The sequence below is a fragment of the Moschus berezovskii genome, chromosome 20 (assembly GCF_049115385.1).
Source record: "Moschus berezovskii isolate FMDL1 chromosome 20, NW_MosBer_1.0, whole genome shotgun sequence".
Classification (NCBI taxonomy): Eukaryota; Metazoa; Chordata; class Mammalia; order Artiodactyla; family Moschidae; genus Moschus; species Moschus berezovskii.
Window position 1 is genome coordinate 65,196,933 of NC_142479.1, and position 20,582 is coordinate 65,217,514.

Below are 20,582 nucleotides of genomic sequence, written 5' to 3' on the forward strand. Positions count from 1 at the left end.
CCCACCCTGGAGGAGCCACGCCCACCTTTCCGGGGACAGAGCCTGGTACGCGCGTTTCTGGTCCCGCCCACGAGGGGGCGGGCTGAGGCCAGATCTCCCTCCCTTTCTGCGGCCGCGCGGTGATTGGTTCCGGGACGGCGGCCCCGGCTCCCGATTGGCCCGCGCGCCTGGGCTAACATGCCCTGCGCGGGAATCGGCGGGAGCCTGCTAGGCGGCGGCAGCGGCGCAGAGTGCTCGGTTTGCCAGGTCCCTGAAGGTGCCATGAGCTGCATCAACCTGCCCAACGTGCTGCCAGGCTCCCCCAGCAAGACCCGAGGGCAGATCCAGGTGCGGGCGCCGGAGCGGGGTCGGAGTCAGGGTCGGGAGTCGTGACTGGTTGGGGGGGGGGTCCCTGGATATCCGTGCACCCCGGGGCCCGAAGTGACCTCTGCTTTTCTCCTAGGTGATTCTCGGACCCATGTTCTCAGGAAAAAGGTAATGACCTTGCGGGACGGGGGTGGCCCAGGACCTCCTCCTCTGCTTCCTTGCTCCTCCTCCAGCCCCCTGGGTCGCCGTCCACCCCTGACGCCCCCCACCCCGCCCCAAACCTGCGGCCCCTATCAGAGCACCGGCCCCCCCAGAACATCTCCCGCTGCCCGACCCCGCTTTCCCGCCCAGAATGTCTCTCCTCCGTGGAATCCCTCGCGGAGGAGGCGCTCCTCCCATTTTCGTCAGACCTTCCTCCGCTTGGGGCCATGCAACCACCCATCCTTCCGGGAGCTGGTCATCGTTTGGTCATCGTTTAGCCCCTCTAAAGCCCCACCTGAAGGGCGTGTGCACGGTGGCCGGGCCCTGACCGCCCTGCAGGGTCTGTCGCTTCCTTCCAGTGTGACTGTTTCCTTAGATGGCCTCCACTGGCAGGCAGATCCTTTACCACTGAGCCACCAGGGAAGCCCCTTATTCTGATTTTTAAAAGGGAATTAAAACATTTCATTCATCCCCAAAGCATCATGGGCCCTGTAATTAACCTCATGAGTTAACCCCTTCTGTGCCCCGGCCCCTCCCTTCCCCTTACACACAGCAGAGTCAAGGCTCTGGCACCTTCGCTTCCTTGAAGTGATAGGCCCAATCCCAGACCGAGGTGGGGCCTGCGAGCTCCCAGTAACTCCCCTGACCCCTTCCTACATGGCCCTGGGGCAGAGCCCTCCAGCTCAAAGCCCTTGCCCACGATGGTGAGGCTCTCAGGGTGGGCTCATGGACACAGACTCGGTGCTTTCCTTGTTGCACCAAAAAGTTCTGCTAGTTCAGATTAGGTGAGGAACTGTGGGGTGAGATGATTTTGGAATGGAATTGGGCCCCCTCTCCCCCGCATGTGGTCTTTGCCTCTGCCCACCCCACCGTGCCCCTGAGAGAACCACTCCTCCAGCCCTTCCCTGGACCACCGGAGGGCCCCTCCTTGACACCCTCCCCATAGATAATGACTTCCTGCCCAGACATGCTCCTCCCTCCTGGGTCTAGACTGAAACTCTGTGCTGGGGCCCCCTCTGTTCTCAAAGGTCTTTCCCACACCCTGCCCTGCAACCTTCCCCTCCGTGGTTGGGACTCAGGCTGTAGACCCCCAGAAGGCAGTGGTTAACCCAGCTTGAGCTGATGGGGTCTTCCTCGCCCACATTAACGCTTGGGCCTTACCTTGCAGTACTGAGCTGATGAGACGGGTCCGTCGCTTCCAGATTGCCCAGTACAAGTGCCTGGTGATCAAATATGCCAAAGACACGCGTTATAGCAGCCTCTTCTCCACACATGACCGGTCAGTCCCTGCCTTTTCTGTCCTGTCCCCACACCTTTTGTGAGAAGCCCAGTGTAAATTCACAGAACATACTGTCACAGTTCTTTAGAGGGGATGGTTAATAACGATGCCTGACAATGAACCGTTTAAATCTGCAAACTTTCCTAGTTGCTTGGCATGGTACCCTACAACTTGGCCTTTCTTGGGACTTAAGAACCACTTAAGCCCAGTGGTTCTTAACCCAGTGGAGGTGATTTTGCCTTCTAGAGTCTGTTTGTAATGTCTGGAGATAAAGACGCTTGCTCCTTGGAAGGAAAGTTATGACCAACCTTGATAGTATATTAAAAAGCAGAGACATTACTTTGCCAACCAAGGTCCGTCTAGTCAAGGCAATGGTTTTTCCCGTGGTCATGTATGGATGTGAGAGTTGGACTGTGAAGAAAGCTGATCGCCGAAGAATCGATGCTTTTGAACTGTGGTGTTGGAGAAGACTCTTGAGAGTCCCTTATACTGCAAGGAGATCCAACCAGTCCATTCTAAAGGAGATCAATCCTGGATGTTCATTGGAGGGACTGATGCTAAAGCTGAAACTCCAATACTTTGGCCACCTCATGCGACGAGTTGACTCACTGGAAAAGACTCTGATGCTGGGAAAGGTTGGGGGCGGGAGGAGAAGGGGACGACGGAGAATGAGATGGCTGGATGGCATCACCGACTCTGTGGACGAGTTTGAGTGTACTCCGGGAGTTGGTGATGGACAGGGAGGCCTGGCGTGCTGTGATTCATGGGGTCGCAGAGAGTCGGACACGACTGAGCGACTGAACTGAACTGAACTGAACTGAACCACAGGAGGAGATAAGGGCATGATGGCAACTAGTCGGTAGAGGCATGCCACTGAACATTCTACGATGCACAGACCGCCTCACGACAAAGAATGATCCAGTCCCAAATGTCAGTAGTGTCTGACCAAGGATACTACTCTTGACCTCCATGGAGGGTGCAGGCTGATTATGTTGGCCTGCAGAGTGAATATTATTTAAATCTTTAGTTGGCTTGTCCTGGATGACTTCGCGTCGTCTCGTGGCCTTCGAGCAGCCCCCTTTTATGTTTATCTGCCTGCGCCCTGTGGACATTTCAGTCTACTGCCTGAAGGTGGGAGGGGAAATCTAGTACCATTCCTGCCATTCCGTGCAGCAGATTAGGGCCTGATATTTTGGAGCCTGAGACACTTGTTGTTGTCTTCCAGACTTGTCCACCTGAGCTCCTAGCATCAAGGCCATGCTGTGTGTGGTTTCAGGGTGGGAGCTTTTTTCTTTCTTTTTGAGAGGTGTAAAAGGTGGATTTATTTAGAGAGAAACACGCCACAGACAGAGTGTGGCCCATCTCGGAAGGAGAGAATGGCGTCAACGTTTGGCGTGGTTAGTTTTTACAGGCTGGGTGATTTCATAGGCTAACGAGTGGGGTTCTGAAGGTGGGCAGGTGCTGAGGCTTAGAGGGCCCTGGACTCGGAGTTAAGTTAAACGTTGAGTGGTGTTTCCCCGACCTGCTGTCTGTTGCAGATAGGTCATTTACATCTCCAAATTTGCCTTCTCATCCCTAAAACATAGGCCTCCGCCGCATGGGACTCGGGGGGCATCAGGGGAGGACAGTGACGCAGTAGACGCAACACTGCAGCGAATAGAAGTGCAGCTTCTGGCGTCTGTTCAGTGGGGTGAAATCCAAGCTCTGCCCCAGGGTCACAAACCCTCTCTGACATAGGCTGTAGAGGCCTGGACAAGCCCCAGCAGAAGCCGAGCGCTTGGCAGGGTGACAAAGCTCCAGAGACACTACTCTTGCTAGAGATGGAACCAGCTTACTGCCTTGCCTGCTCTCTGGTTTTCTTTATTTGGGGAAGGGTGGGGATTTTAAAATGCAGGAAATAGTTTCACACTCTTCCCAGAGCTTGAAGCAGGATGACCATAAGATAACTGGTAAGATAATCACTATGGCATAGTTTTAAAAGTGAAGTGAAAGTTGCTCAGTCGTGTCCAACTCTTTGCCACCCCTCTGTCCGTGGGAGTTTTCCCAGCAAGAATACTGGAGTGGGTTGCCAGAGATTGAACCCAGGTCTCCTGCCTTGCAGGCAGATTCTTTATGGTCTGAGCCACTCTAGCTGCAAACTGCAGAACATGCAGGAAGCTCCTAGCCCCTTGCAAGGCTAGTTCAGAGGAGCAGGCAGAAATGGAAACAGAAGAAAATAACATTGTAGAAAGACAGGGACTTTTTAAAAAGAAGAAAAAGAACTAGCTTTCCTCTTCCAGAAGGCCTGGCTGTGGGGGCAGGGCGGGATTCACTGAGTCATTTAATGCACTGGAACATTCCCACATGCTGCCTTTCGTTTTCATACTCTGCTGGGTGGGAATCCGCCCTTAGGACACACGAGGCAGCAGCATGAATGTGGATTTGAGTGCCGACTCTGCCTGTTAATATCTCTATGGTCTGTAAGAAATCCTGTAATCAGCCAGAGGAGTCCAAAGGAGGGAATTCTAGGTCACTGGGCTGCTGGTTGGTGTTCCCAGCTTATCTCTGCTGGTGCACGGGTCTGCGAGTCTTAGATTCTGGTGCTAATGGTCTGTCCGGGACCATGGTAAGAGTTTCATGGGCCCCTTCCTCTATCAAAAGAAAAAAATTTTACTCTATGACTACATTGCTAGAAAGACAAAAATAATTCAGACAGAGTCACATTCTGATGTTTTTTAAATTATTTATTTATTTTTATTTTTTGTTGGGCTGGATCTCCCTTGCTGTTTAGGTTTTTCTCTAGTTGAGGTGAGCGAGGGCCACTCTCGAGTTGTGGGGAGCAGGCTTTTCACTGGGGTGGCTTCTCTTGTGGTACATGGGCTTCAGTCGTAGCTCCCAGGCTCTAGAGCGCAGGCCCAGTAGCTGTGGCACCTGGGCTTAGTTGCTGTGCAGCATGCGGGATCTTCCAGGATCAGAGCTCGAACCTGTGCCTCCTCCACTGGCAGGCAGATTCTTTACCACTGAGCCACCAGGGAAGCCCCTTATTCTGATTTTTAAAAGGGAATTAAAACATTTCATTCATCCCCAAAGCATCATGGGCCCTGTAATTAACCTCATGAGTTAACCCCTTCTGTGCCCTGGCCCCTCCCTTCCCCTTACAGCAGAGAAGAGCTTGGCATCCAGGTTGACCTTTACATTCAGTTCAGTTCAGTCGCTCAGTCGTGTCCGACTCTCTGCGACCCCATGAATCACAGCACGCCAGGCCTTGCTAATTTCCAGTCCAAAGCGTAAAGTGAAGTAGCTCGTGTTGAATAACTGGTTTTCTGAACAGAGACCTTTATTCTCCTTCCCAGATGCCTTCCCACGGGCACTAACTTCTCAAAGCTCTGGGCAGATGGCTTGACCTGCTTTGCAAGGAGGGGGTGGTCGTGAGGGCGCTTCCCTAGCCCCTCATCTTGATTCCTGGCCTCCTCAGGGTCGCCTGCCTTGCCCACACTCTGGCTTTCTGTCCCCAGGAACACCATGGAGGCCCTGCCAGCCTGTCTGCTCCGGGACGTGATCCAGGATGCCCAGGGCGTGGCTGTCATAGGCATTGACGAAGGACAGTTTGTAAGTTGACTTGTCCTGACATTGCTCTTCCTCTGGACCCCTGAAGTCCCCCTCTTTCCTCTGCTGGTTTGGAGGTTATTGGTTCTATTTCTGATCTTTAAGTAGGTAAATATTGTTAAGTTAATTTGCTTTAACTAGTATCTAAAAACCCTTTGAATTCCCCTTACTCCTTTCTGTGTTACTGAGTTTTTTTTTTTTAATATTTATTTGGCTGCTTGGGTCTCATTCAGTCTTCACTGCAGCCTGTGGGATCTAGCTTCCTGACCAGGGATCAAACCTGGGCCCCCTTCATTGGGAACACAGACTCAGCCACTGGACCACCACTGGGAAGTCCCTCTGTGTTACTGCTACATGGAATTTATTGTACCTTAAAAAAAAATTTGTGATGAACAAAAAAATTTCATTTCTCAATACCAGAAGGAAGGGTTTGGTTTGGTTTGGCTCATTAATGCTTCTTGCTTGTTTTTTTTTTTAATATTTATTTATTCATTTGGCGGCGCCACATCTTAGTTGCGGCATGTGGGATCTAGTTTCCCAACCAGGGGCTGAACCCAGGCCCCCTGCATTGGGAGCATAGGGTCTTAGCCGCTGGACCACTGGGGAAGTCCCTCTTGCTTGTTCCTTATGGGTTTATTTTCCCTCCTACTGAAATGCATAATTTAGTAGTTCTTGCAGCCAGGCTGTGTTGGTGGGAAGCTCTCCCGGTCTCGATGTGAAAATGGCTTTATCTTGTTTTCTGGTTTTAGCGGGGTGGCACTTGGCCGGTATTTCCCCTTGCTGCTTTGGAAGAGCAGCAGCCGCATGCCTGAGAGCTCAGGAGAGGGCTTCTCCGATCACTTTCCTGGGATTCCCTCTCAGAACAGTGTCGTCCAGGGAGGTCTTGTTTTTATTTATCCTGTTTTATACTGGGTGTGGCTTATTTAACAATCTACTCTTGGGTTTTTTGTTTTCGCTTTATTAGAGGAGAGTTGATTTACAGTGTATGAGTTTCAAGTGTACAGCAAAGTGAATCAGTTATATGTATACATGCATCCACTCTTTTTTATTGATTCTTTTCCCATATAGGCCACTACAGAATATTGAGTAGCGTTCCCTGTGCTATGCAGTAGGTCCTTATTAGTTATCTGTTTTGTATATAGTAGTGTGTATATGTCAATCCCAATCTCCTAATTTATCCTCGCCCACCTCATGCCCCTTGGTAACCATAAATTTGTTTTCTACATCTGTTTTTGTTTCGTAAATAAGTTCATTTGTACCTTTCTTTTTTTAGACTTCACATATAAGTGATATTATATGATATCTGTCTTTCTCTGACTTAGTTCACTCCAGGTCCATTCATGTTGCTGCAAGTGGCATTATTTTGTTCTTTTTTAATGGCTGAGTAATATTCCATTGTAGATATGTACCACATCTTCTTTATCCATTCATCTGCTGATGGACATTTAGATACTCTTGTTTAAGAATCAATTCTGCTCCTTCCGTCGTCTTTCTGGAAACCTCTTTTTAAAGTCGTTTCCAGCTCACTCTGCATCCGGGTCATTAGGAGTGTGTTCTCTGGCTGAGCTTGTGGGTTGTCTCTTGTGATCTTAGTTTCTCTCCAGCGTTTTTGCAGTGTTTTATTTCTGCAAGTGTGTCTTGAATGGATGAAACTAAAACTCCCGAGGGAGTTTACTTCAACCCCTACCTCCACCCATTATATTAGGGTAATGTGAGCTCCTGTGACAAATAAACCCAAATTTTCAGTAGCTTACCATGAAAGAAATTTATTCCAAGTCTTCAGTGGTGGGATGGCCTGCTAATGAGGCTCCTGTCTGCACATGTGACTTCCAAGATCATTCCGGGTGGCATGCTGACAGTAGAGGGGAGAACCTGGAGGTCCCTAGAACCCAGTGGGTCCCTGGGTGGTTTCCATGTGCCAGGGTCCGCATGCGCGCCTTGCCTCTGCTGCCTTCTCACCACTGGACTTTTGGCATATGGCTCCCTTATCTGTACATTTGGTCCATTGCTATGCCCTGGAGGAAGAGGAAATAGAAAATTAAGGAAATACTTTTCTTTGTTTGGTGAGTGGTTGGCAATCTGCCTGCCCTACCTTCCAGGTCCCAGGGCAGGGTGGAGCCAGTGGCTCGGGCTGAAATGTCCTACAGGGATGTCTCAGGCTCTGTTACGGTGATCACAGCCCCCTACTTCCCTCCCACCTGAGACTGGGGATCCTATCCCCACACTGGGCATATCTTTCAGTGTGTTCCCCTCTGGAGATGGACTGCCAGCTGCCTGGAACCTGCTCTGGGAGCCAGGCTGCATCTGTCTATTCACCCACCTTGTCGTGTCCACTCCACCTCTGACCTCAGAGATGGTCAGCTTGCTTCTGAACACAGCTGTGTCTTAGCTGGCCTCTTCATGCACACACACGTATTCGTTTTCTCTTGTGGCTTCATGGTGGAAGGACTTGGGGTAAGAAGGGGTTCAGGGTGAGAACAGGGCTGCAGCTCTTCGCTTTCTCTTCTAGACTCTGATCTCCAGAAGGCTCTGGGGAGCCTGGGTCAGTTTTGGGGGGTGGCTCTCAGATCAAGGACTGTGAGCTTTGGGGAAGCTCTCCCATCCCTCAGGCCCAGTGTGTGCCTGCTAACCACTCTGCTCCCTGGCTGTAGGTAAAGCGTGTTTTCAGGGCTGAGCTGGACACCCTGGCAGGGACCTTCCTCTTCTGACACCTCCTTGGTTGAGAGCCAAGTGCCCTGGTTCAGGAGCTGGTGGGCCACCTGACCCCCAGTTCTGTTCCCTGTTTCTATGGCTGCTTCCTCCCTGGCAAGTCACAGTTGAGTTTCCATCACAAGTGTTCATTAAACCCCCTATAGAAACATCGCCAGCTTCTGTTCTATCCTCACCCCTGTGGGTCTTACTTAGCAAGAAGTCTGGGGTTCCGGGGGCTGCCTCTCAATGTGGGACCCGACAAAAGGACTGCCCTTCCCTTCCTTCATCCTTCCTGTGCAGACGGGGTGTCAGGGAGGGGTGTGTCTGAAGTCCCCAAGCTATCAGCTGAGGGTACAGTGATAGGCGGGCAGCTGGGTCCTGGGCACGCCAGCCTCGCGGTGTCACCCTGAGTGCTGGTCTTATCTCTGTTTTACCACAAGTAGGAAGGGGGGGGGGTCATCTAGGAAAAGTCAGGAAGGACTATACCTAAGAAGAAAGTCCATAATTGACTACCAACATCTTCTGTCCAGAGACCACCAGGAACAGCCCCAGAACTGAACAACTGGGGATTGTAGTTGCAGGGAGACACTGGCATGAGAACTGGGGGGTGTGGGTGAGGGCTTGGTTATTAGGAAATGGGGGTGGCGTCAGGTCATTCCGGGGAGGGTTTTGGAGGCCAGTTTGGCTCTTGATTTGGTGTCCTGGGAAGGGCGATGATTCTAACCAGCATCTTAAACGTCTCCTGTAGGGAGGGTGGACCAGGGGACCGAAGCAGCAGGGGTCACTCCTTTAGCCAGGAGGGGGGACATTTGGTACCCCATAGCTTAGGTGATGCTTACGTTCTGTCCGTGCTCAGACATGCTTAGGGAGGAGTCTGGTTTGTTCGTTTTGACCATGCCACACAATGTGTGTGATCTTAGTTCCTGGACTAGGGATTGAACCCGGGTCTACGGGAGTGAGAGCTCTGAATCCTAATCACTGGACCCCCCAGGGAATTCCCTAGAAGGGGTCTGGTTTTGTCCTGTGTGACCGGGCCAGAAGCTTATGAAATTAGTTGTATGAAATTAATTCTGTTCAGCACAGCAACCCCGAGGCCCACAGTGAGTGCAGGCAGCTCCTGCCGCTGGCCTGCCCTTCTCTTTCGCTGCCCAGAAAAACAAAACAAAAATCACAGAACATCTTGGTCTGCATCCTTCTAATCTCCATACATATAATCTATTGATAGATCCGGCTCATATCACGTGTTATGACCATCTTTCCACATCAACAGACACCTATGCTTATGAATGTATCCTTATGAACGTACCATGTCTTGCATGACCCAGCCCCTTGAGTGCAGCACTTAAAGGCTGTGATGGACGTGTGGGTGGACATTGGGCTGTCATCTGGTGTATTGGAATCACTGGTCAAGGGGTCGAGCTTATTCATCCAGTGTTTTCTGAGCTTGAGCCATATGGCGGCAGTGTTCTAGGTGTTGGAGGTACAGCCACAGTCTCGCCCTTGCCCTTCCATTCTAGCTGGGGGAAAGAGATATGTAAAAGTTTTGGCAACTAGGGGAGAGAAAGGCCGTGTGAGTAGGTGGAGCCCCAGTGGGGATCATGCTTTATGAGGACGGTCAGAAAGGGGCTGGAAGGAAAATGGGGTGAAGTTCCCAGGCAAGAGTGTGCTCCAGATCAGGGGCTTTGACCTGGTCAGCAGGAAGGACTTCAGCGTTCACCCTGGGAGAGCCTGGAAGCCGCCCAGGACGGTCCTCTGCTGGAGGGGCATGGATGGATTGCAGGAGGGGGGCGGGCACTGCCGGGTCTCTGAAGACATCCCCCATGGAGGGCAGGGGGTGGTGGCTGCACACACATATTCTGTTCTGACTGCCTTTCTCTTTTCTTACTGGGTGGCTGGCGGTTTCCCTGTATTTCTCCTTTTGTAAAGAGCCTCCTCTTGGTTTGTCTTTCTTCTCGGTCACGTGATATAACCAGTGCCACTTTGTTAAACATGCTGTAAATATTTCTTCCTGGTTTATTTGCCTCTGGGTTTGATCTGGGCATCTCATTTAGTCTTTACCATTCATGGTGGAGCAACTGAATCCTTCACTGTCACATCCTTCGCCCTGTCCCCCGCTGTGGCCTCTGCAACCTTCAATGCCAGCCGAGCTGCTAGGAAGCAAGGTGTCCGCCTGGGCAGGGCTGGGGTGCTTCCCTCGAGCATCACGAGGCCGCCACCTCTGGGCAACATGACAACAGGACGAATCTCCTTCCTGGCTGCCTGACCTCCGCTTCTGCCGCTTTCATTCCTCTCCCCCCCATCATACCTTGTTCAGGAAGCGGCTCTCGGCAGGTCAGCCCTGGTGCTGGGCTGGCAGATGAACCACATGGGAAGGCTTGTGACTGTCAAGAAACCCCTCCTGTTGCTTTTGTCGCTGGATCCTCTGTGGTGATCATTTTTGTCTCCCAAGGAAACTCTGCGTTTGCTAGGTCCTCTGAAGTCCCGCTTTAAATGTAACCTGTATTGGGGTCTCTGGCAGCTGTAACATGCACTGCACACCAGGCGGTTTAAACCACAGACATTCATTTCCTACAGCTCTGGAGGCTGGGAGCCCAAGATCAAGGTGTGGGCAGGGCGGGTTCCCCCTGAGGCCGCGAGGGAGTGTCTGTTCCAGGCCGGTCCCCGCGGCGTGCGGGTGGCCATCTGCTCTCTGCATCTTCACATTTGTCTTCTCTGTCTGTCCCTGGGTCCAAGTTTCCCCTTTTTGCAAGGACACCATTCATACTGGAGTGAGGCCGACCCTACATACCTACTTTTACTGGATGACCTCTGCAAAGACCCTCTCTCCAAATAAGGTCACATTCTGAGGTATTGGGGGTCAGGGTTTCAGCATAAGGATTTGGGGGGCAGTGGGAGGGTTCACAAGTCAACCCATAACATAACCTAGAAAAATGAGTGGCGATAGAAACACACGTCAGTACGTGGTTGGTTACCAGTGGGCCTTCTGGGATGTTGCTGACAACCTGGGCAGCCCTGACTGTGCCTTGGATCATTCAGGAACCCCTGCTGGGGGCCCTGGGTTGAGTGTTTGGGCAGAGAGTGGGGTGGCATGTGAACAGGGCACAGAGTTCAGGTGGAAGCACTGAGCTCTCTGACTGGGCATCACTAGCAGGCATGGTGGAGGTCGCCTGGCGGTCCCCAAACCCTGGTATGGAGGGATCGTGTCTGGACAGGGAGGGTGCGATGAAGAAGGTGCTTCTCCCAGGGCGGTTCTGCTCTCCACCTTCCCCGTGGATTTCTGGCAGTGTCTAGAAACAGTTTTGTTTGTGACAGCGGGGGTCGGGGTGGGGGGCACTGGCCGACAGGTCCTTGCAGGCTGGGGCTGCATTTCTGTGACCTGTGACAAGTCCTTTAGAGAAAAGGAGGGGCCTCACCTGGAGCCTCGGGGTGGGAGGTGCCGTTTCCATAGTGCAGGCTCGGCCAGCCCTGCAGAGGGCGGTCAGATCTGGCTTCGGTGAACCCGCTGGACCTGGTTTGGGTTCTCTAAGTCCTGTCCTGGTCCTCGTCTGGCTGAGCCCTTAGGTCTTGTAACTACGCACCTCCACGAGTGGCTTGGAGAGAGACCCTTTGCCTGAACACCAGAACTCCCCACTTCACCCAACCCACAGACCAGATAGATGATTGACCAGTGAAAGGTCACCAAAGGATTCGTTTAAGTAGTGGCCCCTTGGGCCACTTGAAATGAAATTTATCAAGTATGTGACTTTCTGCAGGTGGTGTGTTGAGCCATCCTCTCTAAGTGGCCAGTGGAACTCCTGCCCCTTCTCCAGGCATCACATGGCACATTATGTTTAAAGAAGAAAAAAAAAAGCAAACACACAGAGCCTGCCTTTCAGCCAAATAGCATATGTAATAAAGTTATTTTGAGTGTCCTTAATCCTTAAACATCACCAGGGGCCTTCCTTGCCTTTTCCTGGGCTCAGGAACTTGAAATCATTGTCAGGGTCACAGCTAATGGGTCCAACCGAGAGAACCTGGTTCAAGCCCGAGGCAGCGTTGGATCCGAGCTTTAGTCCACTGCGGTCGCAGACGGCCGCTCCACCTGGGTTGAATCACCCTGGTGGCAGGTCCGGGTGCCTAGCCTGGAGCTCAGCCTGGCTCTGCTGTAGAAAGTTGGTGTGATAGGGGAGCAAGTTGGGAAGCTGTGGGTGTGCTGGGTGGGAGGGCTGGGGCTGCCCTGTTCTCAGCTCCACGTGGATCTGGGTAGCTGGAGCTTCTGGGCCTGGCAGCGTGTCCGCAGCTCCTGGAAGCAGCTACCCAGGGCGGAAGCTCACTCCCTCCTCCTCTCTCACCCTTCCCTCCAGTTCCCTGACATCGTGGAGTTCTGTGAGAACATGGCCAACTCGGGGAAGACTGTCATCGTGGCTGCGCTGGATGGGACTTTCCAGAGGAAGGTGAAGTGTCTGGTCCAGCTTGGGGTGGGACCGGGGACGGAGGGGCCTGGGCAGCACACAGAGAGGGACAGCCCAGTGCGCCCTGGATGCCCACACCATGCCCGAGCCAGCCAGCCAGACCCAGCTTCCCGGGGTGTCCCTGACTCCACCTGCCTCGGGCTGGTGCTCTGGGGGAAGGCAAGGCCTTAGTTTCCTGGCTTCGGGGCTGTGAGTCGGGGTCTTCAGAGAAAGCCCACCCGGCGAAATGAGTGTGCACCCGTCCTTCTGTGGATTGTATAGGCTTTTGGGACCATCCTGAACCTGGTGCCCCTGGCGGAGAGCGTGGTCAAGCTGACGGCGGTGTGCATGGAGTGCTTCCGAGAGGCCGCCTACACCAAGAGGCTGGGCGTGGAGAAGGAGGTAGCCGCCCCCTGCCTTCTCCCAGGGGCGAGGGGTGGGGCGCTGCGGCCCGCCCTCTCGCTCAGCCCGGGCGCTTCCTGTCTCACGGTCAGGTCGAGGTCATCGGAGGAGCAGACAAGTACCACTCCGTGTGCCGCCTGTGCTACTTCAAGAAGACCTCCGGTCAGCCCGCCGTGCTGGACAGCGAAGAGAATAAGGAGAACTGCCCGATGACGTTGGGAAAGCCCGCGGAGGCCCCGGGAGCGCGGAAGCTGTTTGCCGCTCATCAGATCCTGCAGTGCAGCCAGGCCAACTGAGGCACTGGCCCCTCCCCGGGGCGGGCGCGCACACCGGCCACCTGCTCGCCCGCTGCCGCCCCCTGGCGCTGCCCGGCCTTCTTGGAGGAGGAAGTGGGGGAGGGGTGGGGTTGCGGGGGTGGAGGTTTCACCAGCAGTCTGCCTGCTGCTGCGCCCTTTTCCAGGCCAAGGCCAAGGCTGGTGGTCTGCACTGCACACTTCCCTCCTTGCCTGCCCACCGACTTTTCTCAGTTCCCATCCCGGCTGCGGGGCGATCGCAGTCTTCCCAGGCCGGAGCTGGCCTCCCTGCGGGGCGGGGTCTGGCCTCTGCAGCCGTCCCTCTTGGGGTGAGGCCAAGCCGCAAGCTGCTGTGACATCGGCGTCGCTGGTTCTTCCCCCTTTGTGGCATTTGCTGTTGAGTTTCTGTTCTCACTGGGCAGTCCATACCCCAGTCCCTCTGGCTCAGCGTGGGCCTCCTCGCATGCAAAGACTTGGTCCCTCTGCCCGCCGCCCCTGGGGATGGCTGGACTTGTTCTTATTTCCTTTTGGCTGAAAGCCCTTCCTGATACGGCGATCAGCTTCTCCAGAATTAGACGTGGGTGACACTTACCCAGCTCTGGGCTCAGCTCCCATGGACTTGTCTTCTAAGGAGGTGGGGGCTGTGTGTGTGTGGAACTGATAACTATTATTAAAATTTATTGGTTGGTAAAAGCATATTTCTCTTTTAACTGTCTGGGATTCCCCAGGTCTCACTATAGACACCTCTGACATGATTCAGGTATGGGGATTTCCTTTCAAATCCTTTTCTAGCACTCCTGACCCCTTAACCACAAATCTTTTTAACTGAGAGATGAGCATCAAGTGTTCTAAGAAGCATGTTTGCCTGCTCTTCTGTCTGGGCGGGTTTCAGGTCAAGATGGGTGGATGCAAGAGCCTGGGGCTTGGTTGGAAAGATGAAGCCTTGGTCTGTGCTGCCAGCTGGGGCTGTGAGGTCAGGTTTTATTTTGTGAAACAGACACTTGACAGTTCAGGAGCCAGGAAGACCAGCTCTGCTGTGCCTTGGGAAGCGGGCTGTGGGCAGCTTAGAGGAAGGTGAGGGTGCTCCAGGGTGGGGTGGGCCTGGGCTGTGGGTGTGGCCCGTGCAGATGGGGTCCCAGTTCCCCACCTTACCCCAGCTTCTCCCTCCCACTGGCTTGTGGCTGGTCCCAGGTTACAGAGGTGCGGTACCACCATCAGACCATAATCCCCAAACCCTGTTAGTTTTTACTCGGGATTATGAAACTATTGGGGCCCACTTTTGACAGCTCCCTCTCACTGCTCGGAAGGGGAAGTCCAGAGTTGCCTCAGGGGTCCTGGCCTCCTGCCTGAGCGGAGCTCATTCCCTGGCGTGGGCTGGGCAGTTAGGCCGGCTCCCCAAGAGTCTGAGACGGGCTGCAGGGGTCCTGAGCTCCGTCTTCAGGAAGCAGAGGGCCCCTACCCCTCCAGGGGAACGCCAGGACCCTGGCAAGGCGGCCCAGAAAAGCTGTGTTATTTACAAGCTGAGCACAGTTTCTATTTTAAGATGCTGATGGAGGGCAGTGTGAGGCATGAGACCCCAGGCGGGGTGGGGGTGGGGGGAGTTGCTGGGCACAGCGGAGGGGCAGGCTGCCACAACTCAGGTTCCATAAGGCCTCAGCTTGGACCTCGGCGGAATTTCTCTTCCTCCCAGCCCTAGGGAGAGGCCCCACCAATGACAATGAAGATTATGAATGAGAAAACCATTTATTCCATCTCCAGAATTAGTCTAACAGAATCCAAGGGTGCTGTGCGTCCTTCCCCCAAGGCTTTGTAATACACATTCAGAGCAGCCTGGGGGCTGTGGGTGCCTCCCACACCTGACACAGCTGGGATATTTACATAAAGCTGGGTGTTGTCAGGCAAAGCCCCTCTCTGCGGCCACAGGGCAGGATCAGAGACAGGGTACCCCCTGGGGTGGGCACCAGACCTGCTCCTCGGCGGCCAGGAGTGGCACAGAGTGTGACCACAGGTCCAAGACGGCCGGCCGCCCGCAGAGCAGGCAGGGGGCTGAGGCGGAACAAACCTGAGTGAGGAGGGAAGGAGCTCCCGCCCAGCGCCCGCAGCAGGAGCAAGGAGAAGGCCCTGCGGCCTCATCTTTGGCAGAGAACCCCAAATGGCTGCGGCCACCGGCGCCTGGACGTGGGCCCGGCTCCTGGGCTGGGGAGAAGCTAAGGCACTTGTCAAAACAGCACATCGGGTGCCTGGAGCTATTCCAGGTAGGGATGCCGGTCATTAAAAGCAACAATACATGTCTAGCTAAAAACCCTTTCCTAAAAAATGCCCTCGAGGAGTGGTGGGTGAAGCCCTTGGGGCACAGGCACTTCAGGGCTCTCTCTCCAGGCCCTGTGTCAGTTCGGACAGGCGCCAGGTGCACTGAGAGGGGCCAGCGGCTCTAGGAGCCAAGCCTTAGGGGAGGAGCCAGGGAGGAGGGGAGGCCCCCAGGCACCCTCCTCCCTTCCCATACCGGCCTGGCTGCAGCTCAGTATACAGGGGGCGGCTGGTAGCCCTCGGTGCTCTCGGCATTCTGGGTGAAGGGCGGCTGCTGGTAGGTGTCCGCAGGCACGCCCGGGTAGGAGGCGTAGGCCGTGCTTGGGTCTGGAGTGGGGTCCACATAGTTCTGGATGAAGTCGTCCACTCCAGCCTTGTAGCGCTGGTAGGCCAGGGAGGCCAGCACGCCCTGCAGGGAGCCCCGAGGTTTGGGTTCCTCAGCCCTGCACCACCCTTCACCAGAGACACCGGGACCCTGGCCCGCCCTGGGTCCACTTACCCAGGAGAAGATAGAGAAGAAGCTGAAGGTGATGGCCGCCCGGGCTGAGTCGGCTCCTATACGCACATCGTCTGCCTTGGTGGCTGCCCACTGATTGGTGAGGAAGCAGAAGCCAACAAACCACAGGAAGGTCCAGAGAGCTGGGGCAAAGGCGGGGCGGGGAGGTTAGCTCCACAGAGCGGCAGGAGGACAGGGGCCCCCTTGGAGCGAGCAGCCTCCAGGGGTGTAGAGGTGCTGATGCAAAAGCTGGGGTGGGGACAGGATGCCATCTCTAGGGCTCTGCTCCAAGTCCCACTCAGCTCCAGGGGGTCCCAGCAGATGGTGAGAAATCCCTGTGTGCCAGCCTGACCGTGGGCGAAGTCAGGAGACCTGGGGCTGCTCCCACCCCTCCCCAGCCTGCAGTCACAGCCCCCTAGAGCTTCTGGGAACACTGCTGATCCTGTTCACCCCAAGATCAAATGGAGGTGCAGCCAGCTGGCCGATACCCGAGAAGAGCAGGTCACCGATGACCAGGTACTTGCGGTCAGTGGCATTGCTGATCTGGGGGAAGTAGATGTCGACCACGAAGAAGAAGGCCGAGGCCAGGAAGGCCAGCACCCCGATGGCGCTGCCGTAGCGGCAGGCATCCTCGTTGCGGTTGAACACGCAGTACTGCTGCTGAGAACTGTGGGTGTTGCTGTAGCCCTCGCCGAAGATGCATGAGAACACGATCAAGGCGAAGACCTGAGCGGGAGGCAGGGGCAGGGCTGAGTGACTGCCACCCTTGTGGGCCACACCCCCAGGCAGCACATGGAGTGGGACCCTGACGGGAGGGGACACTGGCCTCCGCCGCTCCTGCTGTTCCCCTGCTGGAGGTCGGCGACCCAGCCCTTCCTGAACTTGGGGAGCGAGTCCCCTCCCCTCTCGCTTCTCCAGACAACCTTCATAAGGGGCATGGATTCCTGGGGATTCCTGGACTGAGGACAGTGGGGAATGCCGGGGTATCTCCTGGGAGGGGACTGCCCGCCCCGCTGTCTGCCTGGGGATGGCTCTGCCTGACCACTCCCACTTTTAGTGAGTTTTAAGCAGGATGGCACAGTGACTTTCTCACAAAGTCAGAGAAACCCAAGCTTGGAGTCTCACCCCCTGATCACCACCTGCCTGAGTCACCTCTCCAGCGCCCAGCCTCTGCCTGAACACCCAGTGATGGAGAACTCCTCCCACTTCAGGAAAACCATGCCTCTGAACTGAACCGTGTCCCCAGACTGCCTACTCCCACAGCCCCCTCCGACTCTTCCCTGCTCCAGGCTGGACTCCCCAGTTTGGCCAGTTTTCCTCCTACAAAGAATTCTGGGCTCTTTGGCATCCTGGCCACTGGCCTCCCAGGGAATCCCTGTTGGCTTCTGCCCATAGCGGGTCCTACCCACACAGGGTACCTCAGGCAGGTCTGCCCAGCAGGCCTGTGGACACAGCTCTGTACTCAGACCCTGGAGGCACTGGGGTAGGGGGTCAAGAGGGTGCAGTACCCACAACTCTGGGAGGGGCTCCAGGCCCTTGGGAACAGCCTCACATCACCTGTCTCCACCCCAAACTGAAAGGCTACTGCCCAACCCCGCCATATGTGAGTCTGGACACCTGGCTCCCTCTGGGACTAGCCTAGGCCTCTCCCCCGCCTGCCCTGCCTGCCTGCACAAGGCCCTCTCAATAGGCTCTGGAGCTGGCAGTCACAAGCCCCACCCCCAGCTGGAGATGAAGCCGGAACTCTGGATGCTGGGAGCAGTGTGCCAGCCTGACTCCTGGCACTGCCATCCCAAAACATGGGCATCTGCTCCTGGGGTCGGACCCCACAGGTCAGGCAGAGTGCAGATGAGGGTGTCACCAGGGCAACTCACAGGGCTCCAGCCCCAGGCAGGTGCGATGTGTCTACAGTAGGCCCAGCGCTCTGCCTGCGGGCTGCCTAACACCTTGTCCAGCTTTGAGCTCCGGTTGTCCAAGAGCAGGGGACCTCCCACCAACCTCCTGCCCCAGTAACCTGGTGCTGGAGCGGCTCACCCAGCTCAGGGGGAGGGCCACAGCCTAGGGTCACTTGACCTTGGGTGGGGAAGCAGACATATGGGCTGCTCTTGAGTGGAAGACAGGCTCTGTTTCAGGGCGGCCAGGCCTTCCCCCGTAACCCCCTGCACCCCACGTGGCTTCGGAAAGCCCCCTCCGGATGAATTCCCCCAGGCTGGGAGTCGCCGCACGCTGGCCACCTGTCCTGGAGGCGCCTCAAACTCCTCCCACTGCCAGCAGGGCGACGGGCCTGCTCCCGGCGGCGCCTCCCGGGCCACCCGGTGCCCGGGCCGGGAGGTGGGGGTGGCAGGGCCCGGGGTGGGGGGCGGCGGGGATCGGAGTGGGGGCCCGGCGGGCCCCGGGGTGCGGGTGGTGGTGAGCGGCTGCAGGGTCCCGGGCCCCGCTCGCCCGCCCCGCGCGCGCCGCTCCCGCCCCCGGGCCTCGGCCGCTGCCACCTGTCGCGCGCTCAGGCGCGCGGAGGCCCCCTCGCCCTCGCCGCCCCCGGCCTGGCGACGAAGTAAGGTCCCCGCGGCCCCGCACCCCGGCTCACCAAGCACACGGCGCGCACCACCACCTGCGGCTGCGCCAGGAAGCGTCGCAGGTCGAAGGAGCCGCCCGCCTTGGCCGCGCCGTACGCCCCGCTCTCCATGTCGCCGCCGCCGCCGCCGCCGCCGCCGCCACGGATCGCCGGGGAGCCAGGCGGCCTCCCCGCCCCCGACTCGACTCCGCCCCCGGGGGCGTGGCCAGCGCCGCCCCAGGGACCGAGGGCAAAGTGCCGCCCAACGCGAGCGGCGGTGCCGAGGCTGCCGCCGGGCCCCGACGGCCTGGCCTGGCCTGCGCTGCCAGCGGCCGCAATCAGTCCAGCGGCCGCGGGCTCATTGTCCAGCCCACGTCTCGGCCGGGGTCTCGTCCCTCTGCGATGCCGGCCCGCAGAGCTGCTAGAAAGGGTTCAGAGAGTCCCCGGGAAGAGAGGGTCGCAAGGAGGGTTCGCCCCTCTGCTCCAGCCACTATTTGCCCTTGCATCCCCGCCTCCTCCTCCAGGAAGCTCCTCTAGAAGCCCATCTGGGTCCCACCTGCCCACGACCCAGGCCCCTATGCACCCCTTTCTTCTCCCCTGTTCTACCCCAGCCCCGGGGCCACAGCCTGAACCCCTCCCCGCCTGGCCTGTCACTCTTTCCTCCTCTTTGGAGCTAAGCCTGCGAGGGTTCGAGACCACAGTTCAGTTCAAGTCAGTCGCTCAGTCGTGTCCGACTCTTTGCGACCCCATGGACTGCAGCACACCAGGCCACCCTATCCATCACCAACTCCCAGAGTTTACTCAAACTCAAGTCCATTGAGTCAGTGATGCCATCCAACCATCTCATCCTCTGTTGTCCCCTTCTCCTCCTGCCTTCAATCTTTCCCAGGATCAGGGTCTTTTCAAATGAGTCAGTTCTTTGCATCACGTGGCCAAAGTACTAGAGTTTCAGTTTCAACATCAGTCTTTCCAGTGAATATTCAGGACAGATTTCCTTTAGGATGGACTGGTTGGATCTCCTTACAGTCCAAAGGACTCTCAAGAGTCTTCTCCAACACCACGGCCCCTCCCAATTCTTCCCAGACCCAGCCCAGCCCGGACGCCTTGTAGGGAGGGCTCTGTGTGGGCCGACTTCCAGGCTCCAAGCTGGTGTGCAGACAGAAAGGAAGTTCCCAGGGTGACAGGCAGGGGGCAGAGTTTAATCCAGTTCTTTCCGGAAATGGCTCAGAGCGTCCAAACTGGAATGACTATGTGTCTGGTGAGTGGGTGGGGAGTGGGGGTTGAGTTTGGGGGTTGGGGGGTAGTTCTCCAGGGGCCTCAAGCTGACTCGGCAGGGAGGAGTGCCAGCCATCCTGGTTGCAGGTGAGGCTTAATAAGGGGGTGCTGGCCAGGTGGGGCTCGGAGTCTTCCAGGTAAGCTGGACAGACAGAGGTGAGAGGTGGGGCCAGACGCCACCAGGAGTTGGGGTGCCACTCTGGGGTGGGGGGAAGCAGTGGCCCTGAGTGGGTTGGTGCCTCTGGGCCTTCACATTCCAGCCCACCCTCTCCAGACCTGGATGATGGGTGACAAGCAGCTGAGGCAGGGGCTCATGGAGCCCCCTCCTCCTAGAACCTCCCCTCCCCTGCCACCACCCCATCCCATCCTAAAACCCTCAAACTAGCACCATGTATGTTTGATGAAGAACCCCAAGGCTGCAAGATCCAGTCTGGTGGGCTTTTCCATCATTCTTCATTTCTTCAAATGGAGGGTCCTTCCACAGGGAGTAAGGCCCAGGGCTCTCTCTCCTGGGGGCTGTACTAAGCCTGCCTCTTCTGGTCCCAACCTTGATGACAAAGGGGCTGAGCGTCCAGGTGAGGCTAGCACACCTCCCAGCCATCCCCTTCCCAAAGCCTCCAGGAATTTTATTGGTGCCAAGTGCATCAGGCACCTCCTGCCCTGGGCAGGAGGAGGGGCAGGAGGCTTAGTCACCCCACTAAATAAAGGGGGGCACTGAATCACCTGGAAAGGAAGCACAGACCCTCTACGCCCCACATTATAAAAG

At 56.2% G+C, this 20,582-nt stretch overlaps 2 protein-coding genes across 2 annotated transcripts; one reads left to right on the forward strand and one right to left on the reverse strand.

Moving 5' to 3' along the window:
• The first annotated feature begins 170 nt into the window (after positions 1–170).
• On the forward strand, positions 171–13,274 carry TK1 (thymidine kinase 1). The gene is made up of 7 exons (XM_055408465.2): positions 171–327; positions 443–474; positions 1,676–1,786; positions 5,281–5,374; positions 12,406–12,495; positions 12,775–12,894; positions 12,987–13,274. The coding sequence occupies exons 1-7, from the start codon at positions 178–180 to the stop codon at positions 13,188–13,190; spliced, it is 801 nt and encodes a 266-aa protein (XP_055264440.2). The 5' UTR covers positions 171–177; the 3' UTR covers positions 13,191–13,274.
• Positions 13,275–14,911: 1,637 nt separating this feature from the next.
• Positions 14,912–18,735, reverse strand: SYNGR2 (synaptogyrin 2). Its single transcript, XM_055408466.2, has 4 exons — positions 18,575–18,735; positions 16,479–16,716; positions 15,994–16,133; positions 14,912–15,903 (listed from the first exon to the last, which is right to left on the reverse strand). Exons 1-4 carry the CDS (start codon positions 18,671–18,673, stop codon positions 15,706–15,708), a joined length of 675 nt encoding a protein of 224 aa, XP_055264441.1. The 5' UTR covers positions 18,674–18,735; the 3' UTR covers positions 14,912–15,705.
• Positions 18,736–20,582: the final 1,847 nt, after the last annotated feature.